Raw genomic sequence first — 25,657 nt, 5'->3', positions numbered from 1 at the left:
GGCCGGTTGGACGTACTGCCAAATTCTCTAAGACTACGTTGGATGCAGCTTACGGTAGAAAAATGAACAATAAATTCTCTGGCAACAGCTCTGGTGGATATTCCTCCAGTCAGCATGCTAATTGCACGTTCCCGAACAACTTTAGACATCTGTGGCATTATGTTGTGTGACAACTGCACATTTTAAAGTGGCCTTTTATTGTCCCCAGCACAAGGTGCACCTGTGTAATCATGTTTTATCAGCTTCTTGACATGCCACAACTGTCCGGTGGAAGGATTATCTTGGCAAATGAAAAATTCTCACTAACAGGGATATAAACACATTTGTGCACAGAATTTGAGAGAAATAAAAACATGGTGCGAATGGAAAATTTGTGGGATTTTTTTTTATTTCAGCTCATGAAACTTGGGACCAACACTTTACATGTTGCGTTTTATATTTTTGTTTAGTGTAGATTGTCCCTTTACCTTCCCTTGCGGAACAATCAAGGTATTTTGTTTGTTTACCGTAAGGTGTCCAAACTTCTAAAAGGGTGGCTGCTGCTGTATTCCTTTTGATGGTTGTTTGTGTGTGTGTGTATTTAGTGTTGAATGGGAATATCCATTCTCTAATCCAATGTCTTTTATTGTTACTTACCAATGTGATAAATAATAAATACATACAGAAATGTGAATATTCAGTATTTTCATTTACAGTTCTCTCCAATTAATAATAAAATGGTTATTCCAGACCCATCATAAAATGAAGTGTTCGGCTTTAAAAATGTACAAAACAAAATGCTTTTATTGCCACCTTGTGGATTTACACCATAGAGAGTTCGCAAGAACCTAGTGCTTTAAAATGGCTCTTATCATAGGCTTCACTAAATTGTACATCAATACAGACATTTGAACACTTTCAACAATTATGCTGAATTCCAAATGTTAAGATTTATGCACAAGTTAAATGTTTTGGACAAGAGACTCCATCAGCAAAATAAGGCTTTTTTATTATTTTTATTGTGTGAACCGACATGTCATTCATAGAAGCATTAAAAAAGTTAAGCTAACAGTAATACAGCTAGAGGCGGTTTGCTTCCGAGCCTCAGAGTTGTGGTGAACAGGAAGGTAAGGCCTCAGAGTGCAGGCCCAGCAGTCTAAACTATAGGAGAGGAGCCTGGCTGTTCAGCAGGTTACAGTACAGAGATAGGATTAAAGCATTAACAACTGACCCTATACAGTTAACTGGCAGTGCTTGACACAGAACGAGTCCAAGATTACAACTCTGGACTCACGGATGGGAAAGCAACTCACTGAGCTAATGTGGAGGTTAAGTCCTTTTTCATAAAACAAAACAAAAAGGATGTCTCTCTGTGAAAGGTGAACCATTTGCTTTGAAATGCAGGCCAAATTCTAGTTTAGACTTCTCATCAAACATGGCAATGTAGTCAACATTATACAACATTCATAAAAAGATTTGATCGTTTGAAAACAAATTTCAAGATGGTTTTGTCACTCAAATAACACGATAGCTTGGCAACTTCCTTAGTGATGGCAAACTCAAGGACCCTTCTGCACAAGAACCATGGAGAGTTAGCTCTCAAGTTGAAAATACAATCCTAAGACACCAACCTAGCTGAGACACACCTCCAGATTAGTCACATACATAAACACTCAGAAGCCTATAGAACCCTGCTTACACATTTTAGAAATATAGACAAACATAATTAGTGTGCAATGTTGTTTCCCATGTTAGCAGTTAGAGCCTCCCCATCATACTTCACTCTCTTATCCCCTTCATTTGGTTAGCTGATTGTGACCTCTCTCTTTCGGTCTTTCTCTCGCTCTCTCCACGTACTCAGTGCTCATACAGTTAGGGCTACACTCTCCTCTCTCCCTCCATTCACTTTCACTGCTGAATGAAGCAGTATGTTCTATACTGTAAAGGGTCACATTCTGCTGCTATTCCAGTAGCCCTAGCAACTGCTCTCCTACGCCCAGAAAGTAGACTCCCTGTGCGATGCCAAAGAGAGGGGCAATGACCAGAGCGCGACATGTCGCCCCCTTGAGGAATGTTGCTGGGCCCTCTTTACTCCAGATCCGCCTATGGAAAGGTGACAAACCTGCTGTCGGTGAAAGGTTTACACATACACATTGGAGCAGCAAACGTGTGGGTTTTCCGGTGCATGCCTTACCGTGTGCAGTCAACAATGCCACGGTATGTGTCCTCCCCCTCCCCCTTCTGCAAGGTCTGTATACGAGTCTTTATGACTGCCAACAAACACACACACAGAAATCAATGTCAACTCAACTGCCCTTCTTTACAGACAATGAGGGTATCATTGTGCTCTGGGATTCCTTAGTTATTGATAATACCGTAGTTCATTCCATTGCACTTGGGGTATCATTTAATTGTAATCCGCTAAGTAAATTCAATAGCCTCTGCAACCCCAACACAGGATTCAAACCTTACAAACTGTCCATGTTTAACATCTGCAGTGGCAAGAAAAAGTATGTGAACCCTTTGGAATTACCTGGATTTCTGCATAAATTGGTCATAAAATTTGATCTGATCTTCATCTAAGTAACAATAGACAAACACAGTCTGCTTAAACTAATAACACACAAACAATTATACGTTTTCATGTCTTCATTGAACACACTGTGTAAACATTCAGTGTAATAACTGGTTGACCCGCCTTTGGCAGCAATAAACTCAACCAAATGTTTTCTGTAGTTGCGGATCAGACCTGCACAACGGTCAGGAGGAATTTTGGACCATTCATCTTTACAAAACTATTTCAGTTCAGCAATATATTTAAGATGTCTGGTGTGAACCGCTCGAGGTCATGCCACAGCATTTTAAAATCGGGTTGAGGTCAGGACTCTGACTGGGCCACTCCAGAAGGTGTATTTTCTTCTGTTGAAGCCATTCTGTTGTTGATTTACTTCTGTGTTTTGGGTCATTGTCCTGTTGCATCACCCAACTTCTGTTGAGCTTCAATTGGCGGACAGATAGCCTTACATTCTCCTGCAAAATGTCTTGATAAACTTGAATTCATTTTTCTGTCGATGATAGCAAGCTGTCCAGGCCCCGAGGCAGCCCCAAACCATAATGCTCCCTCCACCATACTTTACAGCTGGGATGAGGTTTTGATGTTGGTGTGCTGTGCCTTTTTTCTTCCACACATAGTGTTGTGTGTTCCTCACAAACAACTGAACTTTAGCAACAGTGCTGAACTTTCTCCATTTATGGGCAGTTTGTCTTACCGTGGACTGATGAACATCAAGGCTTTTAGAGATACTTTTGTAACCCTTTCCAACTTTATGCAAGTCAACAATTCTTACTCTTAGGTCTTCTGAGATCTCTTATATTCGATGGTTCACATCAGGCAATGCTTCTTGTGAATAGCAAACTCAAATTTTGTTAGTGTTGACATACTTTTTCCAACCTACACTGTGAATGTTTAAATTATGTATTCAATATAGACAAATACAATAATTTGTGTGTTATTTAAGCACGCTGTGTTTGTCTATTGTTGTGACTAAGATGAAGATCAGATCAAATTTTAGGACTAATTTCTGCAGAAATCCAGGTAATTCCAAAGGGTTCACATACCTTTTCTTGCCACTGTACATAAGGATTAGATGGTCTTATTGTGGGCATTACAGTGTAGGACTGAACAACATGTACTGCTACTGAATAACGTGTACGTTACTGAATGACACTGAGAATACAGGGGTTTATCTCTGCTTTATGGGGCTCCCCCAGCCCTTCCCTGCCTCTGTTTCTCTCACCGTCCAGTGGTGTGACAGCTACAGCTGCCACTGATCCGGCTGTGCAGCCTGCCGTGAAGGACTGCAGGAAGGGGGCCCGCTCCTGCAGGTCTCCATGGCTACTCAGCCCTCCTCGGCCCAGCGCATTCAGGTTGGCGAACATCGGGAAGTAGATCATAGAGAAAGGGACGTCCCTGGAAAATGAAAAATAACAGAGGTATGCCTCAGTCCACAGGAGGATTTTCCCTGCCAGACATAACTGCAAGAACCTGATTTGCAGTACCAGTCAATTTTGGACACACCTACTCATTCCAGGGTTTTTCTTTATTTTTAGTATTTTCTACATTGTAGAATAATAGTGAAGACATCAAAACTATGAAATAACACATATGGAATCATTTAGTAACCAAAAGTGTTCAATCAAAATATATTTTATATTTGAGAATCTTCAAAATAGCCACCATTTGCCATGATGACAGCTTTGCACACTCTTGGCATTCTCTCAACCAGCTTCATGAGGTAGTCACCTGGAATGCTTTTCAATTAACAGGTGTGCCTTGTTAAAAGTTAATTTGTGGAATTTCTTTCCTTAATGCGTTTGAGCCAATCAGTTGTGTTGTGACAAGGTAGGGTTCGTATACAAGAAGATAGCCCTATTTGGTAAAAGACCAAGTCCATATTATGGCAAGAACAGCTCAAATAAGCAAAGAGAAACAACAGTCCATCATTACTTTAAGACATGGTCAGTCAATGTGGAACATTTCAAGAACTTTGAAAGTTTCTTCAAATGCAGTCGCAAAAACCATCAAGCGCTATGATGAAACTGACTCTCATGAGGACTGCTGCAGAGGACAAGTTCATTAATGTTAACTGCATCTCAGATTGCAGCCCAAATAAATGCTTCAGAGTTCAAGTAAAAGACACATCTCAACATCAATTGTTCAGAGGAGACTGCGTGAATTAGGCTTTTATGGTTGAATTGCTGCAAAGAAACCACTACTAAAAGGACACCAATAAGAAGAAGAGACTTGCTTGGGCCAAGAAACACGAGCAATGGACATTAGACTGTTGGAAATCTGTCCTTTGATCTGATGAGTCCAAATTTGAGATTTTTGGTTCCAACCACTGTGTCTTTGTGAGACGCAGAGTAGGTGAACGGATTATCTCTGCATGTGTGGTTTCGACCGTGAAGCATGGAAGCATTGTGCTGGTGTGGGGGTGCTTTGCTGGTGACACTCTGTGAGTTATTTAGAATTCAAGGCACACTTAACCAGCATGGCTACCACAGCATTCTGCAGCGATATGCCATCCCATCTGGTTTGCGCTTAGTGGGACTATCATTTGTTTTTCAACAGGACAATGACCCAAAACACACCTCCAGGCTGTGTAAGGGCTATTTGACCAAGGAGAGTGATGGAGTGCTGCATCAGATGACCTGGCCTCCACAATCACCCGACCTCAACTCAATTGAGATGGTTTGGCATGAGTTGGACCGCAGAGTGAAGGAAAAGCAGCCAACAAGTGCTCAGCATATGTGGGAACTCCTTCAAGACTGTTGGAAAGGCATTCCTCATGAAGCTGGGTGAGAGAATGCCAAGAGTGTGCAAAGCTGTCATCAAGGCAAATGGTGGCTACTTTGAAGAATCTAAAATATATTTTGATTTGTTTAACACCTTTTTGGTTACTACATGATTCCAAATGTGTTATTTCATTGTTGATGTCTTCACTTTTATTCTACAATGTAGAAAATACTAAAAATAAAGAAAAACCCTTGAATGAGTAGGTGTCCAAAATGTTGACTGGTACTGTATTTTGGGCTTGATTAGCCAGTGTGCCAGTCAGACTCGAGATGCACTGTACATAGAATGTAAGAGACAACTTATTTCCAACAAATGTCAAATGTTGAACAGAGGGCTGCGATATGTGGTGTACGTAAATGAGGTAGCCTTCACCAGAAGTAAATCTGAAAGTCTTTGCCACGAACTAATCACCAGTAATGAGACAACGAGACAAATCAGGCCTGACAGTGAGTCTAGCAGGTTACCTCAGTTCACTCAGTTCAGGATTACTCAGAACTGAGCAACAGAAACATGTTTGTGTGCATGTGTTTGTGTGTGCTTGGCACACAGGGAGTGAATGAGTGAGTGCGTGCGTTTGACACACACACATACAGTTTGTCTGATATCATGCCTTAATTCAGTCTTCGACTTTGTATGCTGTTGCCTATGTGAATTTGAGAGTAACAGAGAGTGTTTGACCTCATCAATGTGGCTCCTGCTCCCCGGTAGAGGCCAGGCAGGCCACGTGTTTTCAGTAGCTCCAGGGTGATACGGATGGCAGTGGTCCGTGGTGGTGGGGCTGGCTGGGCTGGAGGGGGGGCCACCAATGACGGCGCTGGACCAGGAGCTGCAGTGGGTGCTTGGACCACTCTGGTTATGGCAGCTGTCACACACACACCACATCAGTGTCAAAAAACTTCAGCAGCAGAGTCATTATCACTGCCTAGCACACACAGCTGAGGCCTAAGGACAAATGGTTCATAGAACTCACCTAACCTTCCTGCGTCTTGCAACTGGATCTTGAGCATCTCCATGGGTGTAGTCACTATCACCTGACACGTCCCCGCCCCACATCCTGCCAGTATCTCCCCCCATAGGGGCAACTTCCTGTGGGACAAAATGACAGGGTTAGCAGGGTAATAAATAACACATAGCAATGGCACCACCATACTGATAAATAGACACAGTGCACTGTAGGAATAGCACCTTCGATCGTCTGACTTTATTACATTAATGTTATGTTAACTCAGGATTATCCACCTGATGACCTTTTTGCATAAATAAAGTTGAAGTCAGAAGTTTACATACACTTAGGTTGGAGTCATTAAAACTCGTTTTTCAACCACTCCACAAATGTATTGTTAACAAACTGTTGGTTAGGACATCTACTTTGTGCATGACACAAGTCATTTTTCCAACAATTGTTTACAGACAGATTATTTCACTTCTAATTCACTGTATCACAATTCCAGTGGGTCAGAAGTTCACATGCACTAAGTTGACTGTGCCTTTAAACAGCTTGGAAAATTCCAGAAAATGATGTCATGGCTTTAGAAGCTTCTGATAGGCTAATTGACATCATTTGAGTCAATTGGAGGTGTACCTGTGGATGTATTTCAAGGCCTACCTTCAAACTCAGTGCCTCTTTGCTTGACATCATGGGAGAATCAAAAGAAATCAGTCAATACCTCAGAAAAAAATATTGTAGACCTCCACAAGTCTGGTTCATCCTTGGGAGCAATTTCCAAACGCCTGAAGGTACCACGTTCATCTGTACAAACAATAGTACGCAAGTTTAAACACCATGGGATCACACAGCCGTCATAGTAAAACGAGTCCTATATCGACATAACCTGAAAGGCCGCTCAGCAAGAAAGAAGCCACTGCTCCAAAACCGCCATGAAAAAGCCAGACTACGGTTTGCTACTGCGCATGGGAACAAAGATTGTAGTTTTTGGAGAAATGTCCTCTGGTCTGATGAAACAAAAATGGCCATAATGACCATCGTTATGTTTGGAGGAAAAAGGGGGAGGCTTGCAAGCTGAAGAACACCATCCCAACCGTGAAGCATGGGGGTGGCAGCATCATGTTATGGGGGTGCTTTTCTGCAGGAGGGACTGGTGCACTTCACAAAATAGATGGCATCATGAGGATGGAAAATTATGTGGATATATTGAAGCAACATCTGAAGACATCCGTCAGGAAGTTAAAGCTTGGTCGCAAATGGGTCTTCCAAATGGACAATGACCCCAAGCATACTTCCAAAGTTGTGGCAAAATGGTTTAAGGACAACCAAGTCAAGGTATTGGAGTGGCCAACACAAAGCCCTGACCTCAATCCTATAGAAAATTTGTGGGCAGAACTGAAAGAGTGTGCGAGGAAGGAGGCCTAAACCTGACTCAGTTACAGCAGCTCTGTCAGGAGGAATGGGCCAAAATTCACCCAACTTACTGTGGGAAGCATGTGCAAGGCTACCCTAAACGTTTGACCCACGTTAAACAATTTAAAGGCAATGCTACCAAATACTAATTGAGTGCATGTAAACTTCTGACCCACTGGGAAAGTGATGAAAGAAATAAAAGCTGAAAGAAATCATTCTCTCTACTATTATTCTGACATATCACATTCTTAAAATAAAGTGGTGATCCTAACTGACCTAAGACCGGGAATTTTTACTAGGATTAAATGTCAGGAATTGTGAAAAACTGAGTTTAAATGTATTTGACTAAGGTGTATGTAAATTTCTGACTTCAACTAAGTACTTTAAGGCAGGGATTCTCGAAGTAGGGTCCAATGCAGCTGTTTTTATCTCAATATCAAATAATTTCTGGGTAACAATTAAGTACCTTACTGTGATTGTTTTCAATTAAAGTTGCGCTATGCAGAAATCACTCCACCATTTCCTGGTTTCTAAAACTCTAGTAATTCGCCTAATTTCAGTTTATGTGACAAATTAAGTTAGTATAGTGTGGAGAATCATTGTACCATCTAAACCGCTGTGAAATATATTTTCATAACCAAATATATTGTTGTTACAGCTGTTTGAAGCTGGTGTACAAAATTGAAAGTAAAAGACACAAAAGTAGAAATAGCATACATAGAATATACAGTATCTACCGCTTCTTAGAGTTGCTTTCAAGTAGAATGATAGATCTATAACTCACATTTGTGTGAATTTGGTTGGGTCGCCCACAAATTTACATATTGCCACTTTCAAATGGTCAAAAAGAAACAAAAATAGCTTCATAGCAAAGAGCAATTTCTCACACAAGAATTTTGCTAGGACCATCTGGGAGTGGTCTGAATGGGGAGGGGAAAACTGAAAATTAGCTGTTATTGGCAAAGAGGTTTGGGCTTCTCTTTCTTAATGGTCTAATAACTAATTGAGGTCAACCAGGCAGGCCAAAACTCCATCCCACCAAAACAGGCTGAAATTTCAGGCAGCTCTTACACTAAAAGGGCATTATCGTCGATTTCCCAGTATTAGTTCAACCTCAGTGTGGAAATGTATATAAAACACAGGAAAATCATGTTTTTGACTGCACTGGGCCTGACAACAGATTAAACAGTTTGGCCAAGGGATCCGTGGAATAAGTTTAGAGGGTGTAATTCAATACAATGTAATATTATTCATCTACAATTTATGTTCTTAACCCTGGGTAACATGGGTCTGTGAGGGATATTGGTATCCACAGTACTCCACCAATTATCAATTCTGTTTTCCTCACCTAATTTTTTGTTCATAAATGCACTGTATTTCTTTTGCTTTAAAAGTGCAACGTTTTCTCTCTGCCTCAAGGAAAAATATGTAAAATTGCAGGATATTACCTTAAAGCTGCAACAACAAAACATCTCTCTGCCACATGACAAAATCTGTAGAATTGCAGGAAATCAGCTTGAACTGCAACATTTTCTCTCTGATGCCAAGAGGTGTGCCTTTTAAAATGTTCCTTCCCAGGGCCCAAAACTTTGTTCCTCCTGGCGATGCATTGCCGAAGTCATAGTAAAACTCCTTATATGCTGATTATGAGGGGGGCCCTGATGAAATTGCTATCACAAAAGGGGTCCCCGGCCCCAAAAAGTGTTTTGGTTTAAGGATGTTTCAGTTGAATTGTGAAAAAAGTGTAGGTGCTGTTCTAGGACTAAATGTGAGTTACCCATCCTTGGAGAGTTTCTGTCTGAAGATATCATTTGCTGCCAGTTTGATGGCTTTCTCTGGTGTGACAAGAGTGAGATTCACTACTGCACCTGGGGAGGGGGGAGGGGTAATGGATTATAGCAACACATAACATACAGTTAACGTCATACACAAAACCTTCCCCTGCGCTACACTGCCATATGATTAGATCTAGGCTAGTTACTAACTGTAAGTGCTTGATTGGTAGGCCGTCATTCTAAATAAGAATGTGTTCTTTAACTGACTTGCCTTGTTAAATAAAATAAATTAAAAAATACTTTAAAAAAAAGTACAATAGAAGGTTTACCGCAGTTATGTCAATTTAGGCAGTGTTAGCTAAACTCAAAACACGGAATTGTACATTACATGAATCCAGGGAAATAGTACCTCTATACATCCCAAAGTAGCCTTCCATCTTAACCGTCTTCGTCAAACAGTCCAGCCTTCACATAAAAAGGAGAAATATTAAGGTAAAATCAGTTTGGGTGAACTTTCTGAAGAATTCCATCCTTGAAATTCATGATTTATTTTATAACATTTATAACTGATGCTTATTGACCATGCATAAACAATGAATAGCTGAATGTTATGTGAATGTTGAGCGACTTCACTGCAAGTAGATTGTATGTTTTAATATTTAATAATACATTTAAAAATGAATACCATGTATGTAATTTACATTTCCTTACAATACAGTGTCTTGTCAATCTTAACATAAACCCTACATGGTTGAAGTTGTTGGTATCACTTAAACACAGCTACACACTACAAACAAACAAACAAACAAACAAACAATTGACAGACACTTTCCTTTAATTGGTTCACATTGTGATTTTTACATTGATGTGATCAACTTCACGAGCAGCTACTAGATTGTTACTTAATTAAAAGACCATGTGTAGTCAGGATGCCAAAGGATCACTCCTGTGCCAACCAGTAACTCACTGGGCCAACATTCTGTCTTCACCAAGGTAAATATAGGCACAATGCCCACTCAACCCTGTTTCCAAATCACTGTCTTATCTGTACAGATGTATAGAGATAGATAGCTGTCTGTACTAGACAACCATTAGAGTCAAGAAGTAATACCATTGAGCCAGGAATAAGCTTTTTTCTCTGTCGGATTTATTGTGGAAGCCACTCTGTAAATATAGCACTCACCAATACAGCACCAAATGATTGTTTTGAATGCAGACGTGAAAAAACACGTTTGACCCAATCAGCCCTCATGGACAGTTTAGTCGGATTACTTGTAAGCAATTACTGTGTGTATGAGGCAAAACAGAACTATTCTCTCTTTCTTCCAATTCAATAAACTGTATTCATCCCACAAGGAAAAACTCCCTCGTTCAAAAGGAGCGTCTCCCCGTCTCAAAGACCTCAAATCCCTGGTGCGAGAGTGTCTCAAGTCCCTTGTGTGGATAAAATAAAAGAGGAGCCAAGGCAGTACTCACATCCCGGTGTAGACTCGGGCACCCTGCTGGTTCTGTAGGCGGGTCTTAGCCAGATCAATAGGAAACACACAGGTCACACCCACCAGCCCTGCCACGCCCCCATTAATCAGCTTAGCAGGTAGGCTGCGGAGATGGAAACCACAAAACACAAGCACACACACGCAAGCCAACCGAGGGAAACAAATCCATGCAAAACACCCAGACAAAGAGGAACAGATACATGCATACACATGGAAAGACACAGACATAAACACTATGTAAATGCACAATGTTAACATTGGGCAAAACAAAATGTTTTCTCCTTTCACTCTATTGTTAGATTGAATCGTCAAGGTTCTAGGTGAAGAGATATTGTAATGGTGGTTACCTAACTTTCTGCTCGGCCATCCTGGCTGTCACTGGGCTCCAGGCCCACGTCAGTTTCCTTCCTCCTCCTCCGATCGGCACACCTGCTCAGCCCCAAGGTGTCACCACTACCGTACCCTTACCGGCCCACCTGACTCCAGCACAAATGCAGCTATGGTATCAATGTGGTGTCTGTTCTTCCACAGTGGGGAACCATTGGGGTTCCTCTCCGCTATAATGTGGCACCCACCACCTGAGCTTAACCGGTGTCCTCTGGCCAATCTTCCTGCTCTGCTGTGCTACACAGGAATACCAGTGGTCTGTTCCAAAAGAGCAAGGCCACACCAATGACATGTATCAGGTTACCTTTTCCCATACCTCAGTATCATACAGAGGTCCTTTTATCTCTGTGTTAACTCTCTGAACTGCAGTGACATCTCTTTATAGCAATAGTTGTTCAGGGTATTGCAGAAATGTTATGTCCACCAACTGAATCAGAATTCTGAAGCCCATCCTGGTCATTATTGAAGCCCATCCTGGTCATTCATTACCAGGGTCCCAGATCTGTTTGCGCCATCATGCCACTCCTTGTCATGTTGGCATTGGACAAGGAGTTGAAGGTTAGCAGAAACACGTCTGTTACCCAGGCAGGTCAGACATAATACTGAGGCAGAATTTCCTGGGTCTCCCACGTCTTAAGTCTCTCTAATCTTATTGCTAAAAGGGATAAGACTATTTGATCTACAGAGGAGGGCAGAACTGGAAAGATTTCCCTTTGCCGTGTATGAAAACTTGTAACATTGGTTTGACAACTTTTTTTCTGCCAACAATGATTGTCAGAAGTTGGTCTGTACAACATTATTATAGACAATATTACCCAAGATGTAAAATCGACATCAGGTGTTCCCACCTCAAATTACCCTCTTCTCCTCTTGTCCCCTAACCCTTTTTTTCCTTAATTTTTTTCCTCCTTACTTCCCTCTCTCAGCTCCCTAATTAATCTCTCTTAATCTCCGCCTCCATTCCCCTTGTCTATTTTTACCTCAGTAAACCTTCACTCTATCCTCGCTTCTCTCTTCCTATGAAAATACAGTCAATTCACCTTTATTCACCTTTGTTGATTTCTCCTCAGTTATCTTTCACCACAACCATCCTCCTCTTTTGAACCGTTCCTCTGGATCCCTCTCTTACTACAGCTCTGTACTTGCATTTCTAGTGCCCAATCACATTCTGCACATGCCTTTCACTGAGCCTCTCTGTGAAGCTTTCTTTCAGCTCCCCTCCTTTCACACTAGTCCCCTGCCAAAACACAGACACGATCGTCTACCCAACGCCAACCTCAAACCCTAAAGCCCCAACTTCTCCAAACTGCACCAGATCATCGAGCTCAGACAACATAGCTTGTTTTAAGTCTGACATTTAGTTTTTTTTTCATAAGAAAGATAGCAATGGGGAACTTACCCCTCTCAGTGCATCCCACAAGCAGGATCAAGCTGTCCACTTTTCTTTCGCTTCAACAATGTGTGCAGCAATGGTATTCAAGCGAGAGCGATCTGAGAGACCTAGTCGCCACTCAGGGGCCGTTGCACAAACACCAGCATTGTCCTCCTGCCTAAGTCCCTCCCTCTTGTGGTGACTCACTGTGACACAGCCCCGGCAACACAGCTTTGCACTAACGCAACGAGACATAAACTCTGCCTATAGTCACACCACAAAGCTACAGAAACTGAACTCCCCACTCACATAACATGCTGACTGTGCAAAAATATTGCTATTATAATCCACAAAAACCTGAGCTGCAATACAAAGGCACTTTATGTAAGAGAGAGCCTATTCAGTAGCAGCACAAACATGACATAATACCTCAGAGACCCAATATGAACCATAACTGAAAGGAGACACTGATATTTAAAATTCAATTAAACAACAAAAACAACAAACATTTAACAAAAGCATTTAAAAAAGAATTGTACGAATAATATAAAACTGAAACAATCAATGGAATAACAGCAACTCACAGCATTACTGCAACAACTGATTCCACTAACACAAGCTCCACCCTGCCTTGCCCCAACTGATTTATATATGGATTTTAGTATTGATTTATGTTAATGAGAAAACAACTTCGGACATTGAAAATTAGTCACATCAACTGGCAAATACTTGTAATCCAAAAGTAAATGTCGCTTTTCGATGGATATTTCTCATTTGGGTTACAATCTGTTGTCACGTTACAGTACAAAGACAAATGTAAAAAGGGCATACATTACAAGAGAAAAACACAAGCTGGTAGAAAAAAAAATATCTTGTGGAGTGGTACACAAGTCAGAGGGTCTGTGAAACTCAGGTGGAAACAGGTGCGAGATTCATATTGTACATTCTGCATGCAGACTGCAGAGACAGACTGGACTAAATTGTTAATTGCCATAACAAGACAGGCAATAACAGGGATCGCAAGCACTATCTACAACTTTGTTTACATTTGTTATTATCCCATTATCTAGCGTGTTTATTTTCTTCCACAATGACAAGGTCGTTGTAAGAGTGGAAGCATTATGGATGGTCTTTTTGTGGAGAGGACTTGTCTTCTCTGAGCTGGCCGTTGAGCCATTCAGAAAGCGCCAATGAGAGAGCGGCTCTCACACCAGTGTGTCACAGTGGGTAAATGTGGCCCCCAGACTGCCTGGTGTCAGGTTACAAACACCGGACACCCCTTAACTCCTGGTAAAGAGGATTTCACAGCTTTCACAGAGTAGACTGTGATTATGTATTGTATTCGTATTCCAGAGATCCTTTGTTTGGCCATATTGAGTCAATGAGTTCTGGCGCAAATACTGCACAAGTATGTCCAGAGGAACAGTAGACAAAGTCATCACTGACAACGTCATGGGTATGATATTGATGACCAACCTGAGGTTGGATGCATGATCCATACCTTTCCTATTGCCTCAGTTTCATCAATCAATGTCCTATAAGGTTACACATACAGACAGTACTCAGAATAGCCCAACTATAGAATACTTACACACTTTTGTCCGTTGCAACTAGAGTGCTTACACAATCACCTAGAATTCAATGCAAACTACACGATGGCAAAGATCATGCTCACTGAGGTGACTCATTTGTAATCATGCATGGTCTTTTAATCTTAAAACAATGGTCAGTCTATATTAGGACAAATCTAGTGAGCTGCATGACATGGTATTGGATAGTCTTTTTGAGGCACATAGATGGCATGTTGTTGATCCCTTCTGAGAGTTGTGACTGGATGTTCTGAAAGAGCCTGGATCATTGAACAAAGTCCACGTTCTAAAATGAGTAGGCTACCTAAGCTCGACCACAGCAACACAGGACAACAGGCAGTCAGGATATGTGTCTCCTAGCAACATGGCAGCACTGAAGGGGCACAGAGGCTCCCAGGGGACCTAAGCCCATCAGACCATTGACAGCACTGTGAAGCTGTCCACCACCTAGCCCTGATGTGACTTCTCAATCAACCCCAGCCCTAATCAAATCAAAATCAAAATGTATAAGGTCGCGTAGACAGATTTGCTGGTGTTATAGCAGGTGCAGCAACATTGTGTTTCTAACTCCAACAATGCAGTAGAATGTCTCACAAATACAATACAAATAATCAAATAATTCCTTATTGATGTCACTTGTGAAATCCACTACAATCAGCGTCGATTAAGGGGAGGAGACAGGTTAAAGAAAGATCTTTAAGCCTTGAGACAATTGAGACATGGATTGTGTATCTGTGCCATTCAGAGGGTCAATGGGCAGGACAAAATATTTAAGTGCCTTTGAATTGGGTATGGTAGTAGGTGCCAGGCGTGCCGGTTTGTGTCAAGAACTACAACGCTGCTGGGTTTTTCATGCTCAACAGTTTCCTGTGTGTATCAAGAATGACCCACCACCCAAAGGCCATCCAGCCAACTTGACACAACTGTGGGAAGTGTTGGCATCAAACTGGGCCAGCATCCCTGTGGAACACTTTTGACACCTTTTAGAGTTCATGGTCCGACGAATTGAGGCTGTTCTGAGGGTAAAAGAAGTGGGGGTGCATCTCAATATTAGGAAGGTGTTCCTAATTTTTGGTATACTCAGTGTACATACACCGTGAGTAAACAGTATATAAACAGAATATGAAGTTGTCAGCGTTCAATTACTCTACAGTATACACAGTGCATTCGGAAAGTACTCACACCCCTTGACTTTTTCCACATTTTGTTACGTTACAGCCTTATTCGAAAATGTTTTCAATCGTTTTTTCCCCTCATCAATCTACACACAATACCCCATAATGACAAAGCAAACAGGTTTTGGAAAATTTAGCAAATTTATTACAAATAAAAAACTGAAATATCACATTTACATAAGTATTCAGACCCTTTACTCAGTACTTTGTTGAAGCACCTTTGGCAGCTATTACAGCCTTGAGTCTTCTTGGGTATGACACAGAAGCTTGGCATGCCTGTATTTGGGGAGTTTCTTACATTCTTCTCTGCAGATCTTCTCAAGCTCTGTCAGGTTGGATGGGGAGTGTCGCTGCACAGCTATTTCAGGTCTCTCCAGAGATGTTAGATCGGGTTCAAGTCCGGGCTCTAGCTGGGTCACTCAAGGACATTCAGAGACCTGTCCCGAAGCCACTTCTGCATTGTCTTGGCTGTGTGCTTAGGGTCATTGTGCTGTTGGAAGGTGAACCTTTGCCCCAGGCGGAGTTCCTGAGCGGTCTGGAGCAGGTTTTCATCAAGGATCTCTCTGTACTTTGCTCCGTTCATCTTTACCTCGATCCTGACTACTCTCCCAATCCCTGCCGCTGAAAAACATCTCCACAGCATAAGGATGGTGCCAGGTTTTCTCCAGATGTGACGCTTGGCATTCAGGCCAAAGAGTTCACTCTTGGTTTCATCAGACCAGAGAATCTTGTTTCCCATGGTCTGAGAGTCTTTAGGTGCCTTTTGACAAACTCCAAGCAGGCTGTCATGTACCTTTTACTGAGGAGTGGCTTCCGTCTGGCCGTTCTACCATAAAGGCCTGATTGGTGGAGTGCTGAAGAGATGGTTGTCCTTCTGGAAGGTTCTCCCATCTCCACAGAGGGACTCTGGAGCTCTGTCAGAGTGACCACCGGGTTTTAGGTCACCTCCTTGAACAAGGCCCTTCTCCCCCGATTGCTCAGTTTGGCCAGGCGGCCAGCTCTTGGAAGAGTCTTGGTGGTTCCAAACTTGTTCCTTTTAAGAATGATGGAGGCCACTGTGTTCTTGGGAACTAGACATTTTTTGGTACCCTTCCCCAGATCTGTGCCTCGACACAATCCTGTCTCAGAGCTCTATGGACAATTCCTTCGACCTCATGGCTTGGTTTTTGCTCTGACATGCATTGCCAACTGTGGGACCTTATATAGACAGGTGTGTGCCTTTCCAAATCATGTCCAAAAATTCATTCAATCCATTTTAGAATAAAGCTGTAACGTAACAAAATGTGGAAAAAGTCAAGGGGTTTGAATACTTTCCGAATGCACTGTACATAAGGCATTAGTCTCAAGGTGCAGGACAGAGTACCGAGCAGGTAGCTGGCTAGTGATGGCTGTTCAACAGTCTGATGGCCTGGAGATAGGAGCTGTTTTTATCTTTCTGTCCCGGTTTTGACATTTATTTATTTTTACATTGAGGGAGAGGTTATTATCCTGACACCACTCGCCAGGGCTCTAACCTCCTGCCTGTAGGCTGTCTCATCGTGGTTGGTAATCAGGCCTTCCACTGTCGTGTCATCAGCAAACTCTATGATTGAGTTGGAGTCGTGCGTAGCCACGCAGTCATGAGTGAATGGGGTCTGAGCACACACCTCTGGGGAGCCTCCGTGTAGAGGATCAGTCTGGTGGAGGTGTTCACAGGAAGGAGTTCAGACCCAGGGCCCTGAGCTTAGTGACAAGCTTGGAGGGAACTATGGTGTTGAAAGCAGAGCTGTAGTTGATGAACAGCATTCTCACATAGGTATTCTTCTTGTCCAGGTGGGATAGGACGGTGTGCAATGCAACAGCATTTGCATTGTCTGTGGATCTGTTGGGGCAGTATGCAAATTGTAGTGGGTCTAGGATGTCGGGCAAGGTGGAGGGGATATGGTCCTTGACTAGCCTCTCAAAGCACTTCATGATGAGAGGTGAGTGTTACGGGGCAATAGTAATTTAGTTCAGTTACTTCAGCTTGTTTGGATACAGGAACAATAGTGGACATTTTGAAACAAGTGGGGTCAACAGACCGGAATAGAGAGAGGTTGAATATGTCTGTAAACACCCCAGCCAGCTGGTCTACGCATGCACTGAGGACACGGCTTGGTATGCCGTCCGGGATGGCAGCCTTGTGAGGGTTAACACGTTTGAAAGTCCTACTCACAGTGGCTACAGAGATTGGAAGCCACCGTCCTTGTGAGCAGCGGGGGCCCACGACGGCAGCTCTGTGTTGTTTTCCTCAAAGCTGGCAAAGAACGTGTTAAGTTTGTCTGGGAGTGAGACGTCGGTGTCTGCGATGTGGCTGGTTTTCCCTTTATAAGCCGTGATTGTCAGAAGTCCCTGCCCAGTGACGCGAGCTTACCAGATGAGCTAAATGCCTTCTTGCTTGCATCAAGGCAACTAACACTGAACAATGCATTAGAGCACCAGCTGTTCCGGACAACTGTATGATCACATAGTCCCTGTGCCCAAGAACGCCATGGTAACCTGCCTAAATGAGTACTGGCCCATAGCACTCACATCATGAAGCGCTTTGAAAAGCTGCATCAACACCATCATCCCACTACAATGCGCATACGGCCCCAACAGATCCACAGATGACGCAATCTCCATTGCACTCCACACTAGCCTTTCCTACCTGGACAAAAGGAACACCTACGTGAGAATGCTGTTCGTTGACTCCAGCTCAGCGTTCATCACCATAGCGTCCTCAAAACTCAATACTAAGCTAAGGACCCTGTGACTAAACACCTCCCTCTGCAACTGGATCCTGGACTTCCTGACAGGCCGCCACCAGGTGGTAAGGGTAGGCAACAACATCTGCAGCGCTGGGGACCCTCAGGGGTGTGTGCTTCGTCCCCTCATGTACTCCCTGTTCACCCACAACCACGTGGCAACACATGACTCCAACACCATCATTATGTTTGCTGATGATCACCGACAACGATGAGACAGCCTACAGGGAGAAGGTCAGTGACCTGTGAGTGTTGTGCCAGGGCAACAACCTCTCCGTCCATGTGAGCAAGACAAAAGAGCTGATTGTGAACTATAAGAAAAGGGGGGCGAGCACGCCCCCATTCACATCGACAGGGCTGTAGTGAAGCGGGTTGAGAGCTTCAAGTTCCTTGGCGTCCACATCACTGACAAACTATCATGGTCCAAACACACCAAGACAGTCGCAAAGAGGGCACAACAACACCTATTCCCCCTCAGGAGACTGAAAAGATTTGGCATGTGTCCTCGGATCCTCAAATTCTACAGCTGCACCATCGAGAATATCCTGACTGGGTGCATCACCACTTGGTATGGCAACTGCTTGGTATCTGACAGCAAGGCGCTACAGAGGGTAGTGCTTACGGCCCAGTACATCCCTGGGGCTAAGCTTCCTGACATCCAGGACCTTTATACCAGGCATTGTTATAAGGCCCCAAATATTTTCATAGACTCCAGCCACACTAGTCATAAATCTCTCTGCTATCGCATGGCAAGCGGTACTGGAATGCCAAGTCTAGGTCCAAAAGGCTACTTAACAGCTTCTAACCCCAAGCCATTAGACTGCTAAACAGTTAATCAAAATGACTATTTGCATTGACCCCCTTTTTTACGCTGCTGCTACTTGCTGTGTATTATCTATGCATAGTCACTTTACCCCTACCTACATGCACATATTACCTCAATTACCTCAACTAACCTTTACCCCGCACATTGACACGGTAACGGTACCCCCTGTATATAGCCTCGTTATTGCTATTTTATTGTGTTACTTTAGTTTATTTTTTATCTGCATTGTTGGTTAAGGGCTTTTAAGTAAATATTTCACGGTAAGGCTACACCTGTTGTATTCGCGCATGTGACAAATACATTTTTGTTTTGTTTTATTTGACATGCATCTTGTGTCTGAGCCATTCAATTGCGACTCCACTTTGTTCCTGTAATGTTTTTGCCTCATTGATTGAATATAATAAAATACAGCTAGGTTAAATCAAAGGGCAGTTTCCATTTGTTATTGAATATGGCGATATGGAAAATGTTAAACAGATGATCGTAGTCTGGAAATTGCAGTATTGCCCTTTGTCTTCAATGCATTGTAAAGTTGTGTAGCCGCCTTATAATGGCAGTTCAGAGAGACAAAATGACAGCGTCTCAGGCCAGTGGTCACTCACCTCCTGATCAGTGCATACTTCTCTCCTTCAGGCTACATGCGCTTTCCCCTTCCTGCGGTGGGGGGAGCCACCGCTTTAGATTCTAAACGTACTTATTCTCCATTGAAGGAGACTGCCATTACAAAACAAATGTATTCGAAACCTTTTCCTCAGTATTCTAGCTATCAAATCTACACTTAACTGTGCTTTTTTATATAAACTGCAAGTTGAAATATGAAGGCTAATTGCTGGCCTATAATAGGAGTTCAATAAGGAGATTATTACCTAACTCATCATAACTGGACCAGGGAGGACAAAACAAAAGGAAAGCAATATCCAAAATACGGCCCAGTAATCAAATAAATGTAAGTCCATGTAAATGCACCTGCCGCTTTGCTTGAACTCTTGAAAACGCGCACCAGAAGAAGCACCCACAATTTTTTTGCAGATACCGTACTTTTGAAAGACAATTCTGAAATCACTAGCATACCCTTTAAATAGGGACTGGTCTATCAAGTCGAGGTGGTGGTGGATGTCTGCAGAAGATAGCATAAACAAAACAAATAAACCAGATAATCAAATGTTAGTACCAATATATATTAATTTAAGTAGAATTGCAAGTAAACAAATAGTTTGAATGGTATTATAAATGCTTGGTGGATTTTTGTATGTTTTAATACGCTGCGTAAGTAGCAGAACACCCCTCCATGCGCAGAGGTGGTAGCACCACCCCATCTGTTCAGCTCTTGTGAAATTCTGATTGAAACAGATTGTAACTTGCGAGCTAGCACTCTCCGGACCGGGTTGTAATGGCAACTGACTGGATGGAACATCAACAGCAACTTTTGTAGTTCATTTGAAGGAAGTTTCAGTTAAGGAGGTTTTACACAAACCTTGAGGAAATTATTTCTAATGTGAGAAACAAAGTTATACAGTTTTCGGTTCGAAAATGTCCCAGGGATGTACAATTTATGTGGAAGAGATCCAGTCTTGGTGGGAAGTCCCCGCCATAGCCCACTTCTGTTCGCTGTTCAGGACTGCATTCAACCTACCAGATTTTGAAATTGAGGTAAAGAAGTTCTGGAAAAAACATTTAGAATTTTGGGAGACATTTTATTTTTCTATTTTTGACTGCTGTATTACAATTTCCTTAATTTTTGCCTCGTAGAGTGCGTTTGTAGGGTAGTTGAAAAGTACCAACAGTTAACGTTAGCTATAGCTCATCTTACTATTCAGAACTTCTCTGTTTACCTACTGTAGCTAGCCAAGTTAGCTAACGTTACTAACTAGCTAGTTAGCAAGTGCCTACAGTAGCTAGCTAAGTCAGAATGTTAGAAAACTCGTTAAGTCCCAGTTGAAATAAACGTGAACGTTTTATTTCATGGTATGTATGCTGTTACTTTGTATAACAAGCCATGTAACGTCAGCTACACCAATGGTTGTGTTGTATTTTGATAACAACATTAACTAGCTAACGTTTAGTTCTTGCCAGCCGAAACAACCATGTGGTGGGATCCATTTGTTATCATTTGGTCAAATCGAACGTTTCGCTCGTGTTTATAGCCATCCGTAGTAAATCGCACGTCTTTGTCCAAATGTTAACCAAGTTATAGATTCAAACAAATGTAAATTATATCGCCGTGAAATAGCTTGAAGTTATAGCTATTTGTAATGTGTCATTTATTAAGACGAAAGCCATAACTATTCTCTTTAGCGAATACTCTCAACGCAATAAATCACATGCAAGTGAATAAAGGGTACTGTTACTTGCAGGTTGTATCTTACTCGCTTTTGATCCACTGTTGCCATGTTTTTATCAAATAGTCAAGTTCATGACGAGAGTTTCGAGTTTATTGTCTAGCAAGCCATCTGGCTTGGGTAGCATTTGACATTCTGCCCTTGTTTTTATTATCTCATGTTTTAACGTTAGAATGATGAAACAGTCGTTCAAAATTCTTGTTTTCTATGAAGCAAACAGAAATGCATGTCGAGCGTCAGGGTACATTAGTCGGTCATTTCGCGCGTTACTTTATTTACTATGTGGGAATAATTTTACGTATTGCACTTCGGTTACATAATTCAACTTTATCATAGGTTTCAAGCAATTCCAACAGTGGTTTCGTTTGTCGTTTGCTGCTTCATAATGATCACTGCTTGGCTGATTTTTAGTATGCAATAATGGAGATTGTTTGATCCATCGAAAAATGATGGGACTTGAAGAAAATGTGTAAGGTCAACAGCCCCCATTACCCATCCACCCCCACCCCTCTCGGGAGTGAAAATCACACGCAGGCATCGCTTTGTTATTGGATGAGGGATAGGGTGGGAAGCATCACCTCTAGTTTGTAGGAAAGTTGATATATCCAGTTAAAACTGTTAACAGATAATATATGAATGCATGTGAATATTCAACACAATACTGCAGCAATCGGCGAGTGATATCATGATACAAACGCCCCGATTCTGTAGAACTCCGTTTTTCACAATTTGGTTTTACGCGGTGCGCGTCTTGCAGCCACTGTGAGCGATTGACTATATATCTTTAACCGCATCACTAGGCACAGATCACTTGTGCTGCCTTGCCTGCATCCAATGTAGCTGATTTCGAGGAACATCTTATTTGATGGATCGTGTAGTCATTGACGCATAATCAATAACTACATCTATGATGGTGAGGTTTTGATAGCAGATTTGTCCTGCGCAAATGCGCACCATAAACCGAGCCACCGATGTGTGACACTTTAATTTATAGATTTGAAGTCTTAGTCAGGCACTCTTTGTTGTCCAAGGTCACACGTCTATTGTGCTCTGGGCAGTAAAGTTAAGAGTAGAACCTATATTTCTGAATTAATGTCAAAGCCCTTCATTTTATTGATATAGCCAATTCAATCTACATACCACTTAAAGTGGTGAAAATCTTTTTATCTCCATTTCAGAAATACTTCTGGGATTATGTAAAGGGGGAGTGTTCATACTCTAATCTGTTTTTGTCACTCTTAATTGCTGAAAGACAACAAGGTAGAGAGTACAGATTGTATTGTGCTGTCTTTGAAACATTCATTTAGTTGATAACACTATATGGTGCATTTGCTTAACATGTGGAAGGAAAGTTATTCTCAGAATGTGCTTAACGTTGTAATGAATAAATGTGCCTTCTCACACTGCTACGGTGTGCAATAATTCCCTGGTAACGCACAGTCTTTTGTGTGTTAATGCTCACTTAACCACTTTGCTTTCAGTATAGACCCAGTTGGTATTAGAATGCAGCCCGGTCTGCCTGTGGGGAAAACAACCTGTGGTTACCCTATTGGTTTACAGCAAAAACTACATTTAAGTCTAAAGATTACTTTTCAACATTCCCTGCTCCTGAGCGTTCTCAGTACTTAGAAAAACTGAATATTGTAGGGCTTCTCTTATGCCCCTTTTCACAAACTAGCTAGCCAAGACCATCAACACAAACAAACTGACTATACAGATACAAATAGTGAGTGGAGTTTAGTATAGTCTGTTTTATAATAAGTTAAATGTCTCACCTGTGATAATGTTTTCCACACACATGTAGCCTACTTGGACACTGAGTCCCCACATTTCCCACTCTTCCATGCCGAGTAGCCTGAAGTCACAGGCTCTATGTCCCTACATGGGAGCATTGCAAACCATAGGTCGGGGTATTTGACCTGCTTACATGTACATTGAACAACACTGCAGCTTTTCAGCATGTTTTGTTATTTCTGTATAACTAAAAGCTCTTTTACAATGGGAAATGTTTGTTTCTCCCTAAATTGTGGTTGAGGGCAATTCCTTATTACGTGAATATCTCTTGTTTAGCTGTCTATAAAGAATGAAGCTTTCTGTGACATAGTAATGCAATGACAGATTTAGGGTGTGTTTGTAAATTTGCTCTGGCTATCTACTCCGATTTCAGAGCAGAGTAGTGACAGTGCGCTGAATAACTGATGAATTAACGAATGCTCAACACCTGTTGAATATGGCCGGTGTTAGTAAAAGTCATCCAAAAAAGTAATAAAATTGGTGCCTGCAGCACAGTTACATGCTGACCAAACCGCTCACGTTGCAAAATAAACGTACACATGTTATTCAATCATTGCACCCACACTGCTCGCGTGCGCCAACGAGTGTCTGCGGTGCCAGGCGCAAAAATAAAAGTCCGTTCTCTTTGTGATGCTGAACGCGATGCAAGTCCTGCCTCTCCCATCTCCTCATTTGGTTTATAGAAGCAGATACCCATGTGCCATCTCTTTATTGGTTATCACCACGTGGGTGATTGAAAGATGAACTGTGGTCGGCCAGTTGTGGTAATACACCTTATTATGAAAGTTCAATGCCAATCGCCGTAGAAAGGGCCTGGAAGGAGGAGAGATGACTAGAAACGATTCGGTTGACCGTTTTATGTGTGGATTAATTGTCGAAGTAGAGGACCTTGTGCATTTCAGGTAAAATAACAACTCAATGTTTATATCCCAGGACAAATTAGCCAGCAACAGCAAGCTAACTAAATAGGACAAATTGGCTAGCAACTGTAAGCTAGCTAGCTAAATTGCCATAAATGTGTAATGCTTTTTCGACCTGTCACAAAATTAACATAATTGGTTCGGCGTTTGTTTTGATATTTCAACCTGCGTGTCGGTTGGTGTGGGGGGGACAAAATCAATTTGCGCACGATGGCGTCCGGTTTGGCATGGTGTTAATCAACAACGCTCTGGATAACAACCCAACCAGCTCTGCTAGGGTGAGTAAAATGATCAGTGAGGTGTTCTGTCATTTGTGTGTGGAAGTAGCTAGCTAGGCTACGTTAGCCAGTTAGAACGGCAGTCAAGCACTCAAGCTGAAGTCAGAACTCTCGGAAACAACCCTACTCCTCAGCCAGAGCATCCAGTGTGCGCTCTGAAAGGGAAATGCTCTGAATTTATGTAAGGACAATCTGACAACGCTCTGAATTTACGGCTCTCTGGCACTCCATAGTGAATTTCCAAACGTGCCCTGAGACTCCCTGACGTATCTAAAAGTTTGTTCTGAAGTGTCTGTCCTATATCCAATGACAAAGGGAAACCTGTTTTTGCTTTGTCATTATGGGGTATTGTGTGTTTGTTAATTAGAAATGTTTTATTTAACCAATTTTAGAAAATGGCCGTAATGTAACAAAATATTAAAATTCAAGGGGTCTGAATACTTTCCAAATGCCCTGTATATAGCTATAGCCAACGTGATATCACTCTCAACCAATCTAATATATTCATTGCATAACATGGCATGTGTTTAGGGGCTCTGACATCAGTCATTTGGACATTATAATTGCAACTTGTCTGAAAGCCTTACACAGGTAGGCTATTATTTATACACTGGCCCAAACGGAGCTGAGCTGAAAGATTGCCGGTTCTTCTTCTCACTGTTTGAGACAAACTAAGCCCAATCAGTGAATTGTGATCTTATGTGCTACATTAGCTTGCCTATAATGGAACAGAGCTTAGTGGATGGCTCTGTTCCTCATTTGGTTTGTTCTGTTTTTAGCCCTAATGTCTGCTCTTAAATGACAGTGCTGATAAAAGCAGGTGGCTTGCTCAGTAAATAGCGCACAAATCCAGGTTTAAGAGGATCTAGTGTCTTTGATGTGTCCTTGTCTATGAGGTGATCATATGACCAAACCGGCGTAAATGATCAACTGAGATGAGACTAAACCTGTGTCTCACTTGACTGAACGGAGAGCCCAAGCACTTTAGGAGATCACTTCAAGCTCTTCCTGTATTCACCAGCATGTATACATATGTAGCCTAAATCAACTGTTGCCCAGACTAGATCTAATTACAATATTTTAATTGAAGGGTGAGTTTTAGCCTTTAGGCCCACTTCTGGGATGTGAGTTTTAGTTTATAATGCTCAGTATATCTGCGACGCCTTGAGGATATGTGGCCACACAGCTAGGATGTTCAAACTATGTTTGGATGGACGGTTCAGAGTAGGTTTGAGAGAGCCCCCTCA

At 42.1% G+C, this 25,657-nt stretch overlaps 2 protein-coding genes across 6 annotated transcripts in view; one reads left to right on the top strand and one right to left on the bottom strand.

The window, feature by feature from the left end:
* Nucleotides 1–976: 976 nt before the first annotated feature.
* On the bottom strand, nucleotides 977–20,109 carry slc25a18 (solute carrier family 25 member 18). 5 transcript variants are annotated; one of them, XM_014147963.2, is made up of 10 exons: nucleotides 19,682–20,109; nucleotides 11,313–11,610; nucleotides 10,946–11,068; nucleotides 9,879–9,934; nucleotides 9,472–9,562; nucleotides 6,306–6,421; nucleotides 6,014–6,197; nucleotides 3,777–3,949; nucleotides 2,174–2,249; nucleotides 977–2,082 (listed from the first exon to the last, which is right to left on the bottom strand). In XM_014147963.2, exons 2-10 carry the CDS (start codon nucleotides 11,330–11,332, stop codon nucleotides 1,941–1,943), a joined length of 981 nt encoding a protein of 326 aa, XP_014003438.1. In that variant the 5' UTR covers nucleotides 11,333–11,610; nucleotides 19,682–20,109; the 3' UTR covers nucleotides 977–1,940. The 5 variants fall into 5 exon arrangements, with proteins under 5 accessions (XP_014003438.1, XP_014003436.1, XP_045552950.1 ...); XM_014147961.2 differs by lacking the exon at nucleotides 19,682–20,109 and adding an exon at nucleotides 12,752–13,222; XM_045696994.1 differs by lacking the exon at nucleotides 19,682–20,109 and adding an exon at nucleotides 12,393–12,743.
* Nucleotides 20,110–20,443: 334 nt separating this feature from the next.
* LOC106573190 (cat eye syndrome critical region protein 2 homolog) overlaps nucleotides 20,444–25,657 on the top strand; it is a 67,940-nt gene continuing 62,726 nt past the window's right edge. Inside the window, 1 exon segment of the mRNA XM_014147966.2 lies at nucleotides 20,444–20,729. Within this exon segment, the coding sequence (XP_014003441.2) occupies nucleotides 20,610–20,729 (120 nt within the window). The 5' untranslated portion in view covers nucleotides 20,444–20,609.

Source organism: Salmo salar, chromosome ssa16 (assembly GCF_905237065.1).
Source record: "Salmo salar chromosome ssa16, Ssal_v3.1, whole genome shotgun sequence".
Taxonomy (NCBI): domain Eukaryota; kingdom Metazoa; phylum Chordata; class Actinopteri; order Salmoniformes; family Salmonidae; genus Salmo; species Salmo salar.
This window is presented reverse-complemented; position numbering and strand designations above follow the sequence as displayed.

What these genes read in the sequence shown, in the direction of transcription:
- slc25a18 (XM_014147960.2), bottom strand. Translation starts at nt 11,223, where the DNA reads ATGTTAACATTGTGCATTTACATAGTGTTTATGTCTGTGTCTTTCCAT. An exon ending in GCCCGAGTCTACACCGGGAT is followed by an intron (nt 9,935 to 10,945) that starts GTGAGTACTGCC and finishes TTTTATGTGAAG; the next exon opens with GCTGGACTGTTTGACGAAGA. An exon ending in GCAAGACGCAGGAAGGTTAG is followed by an intron (nt 6,198 to 6,305) that starts GTGAGTTCTATG and finishes TGTGTGTGACAG; the next exon opens with CTGCCATAACCAGAGTGGTC.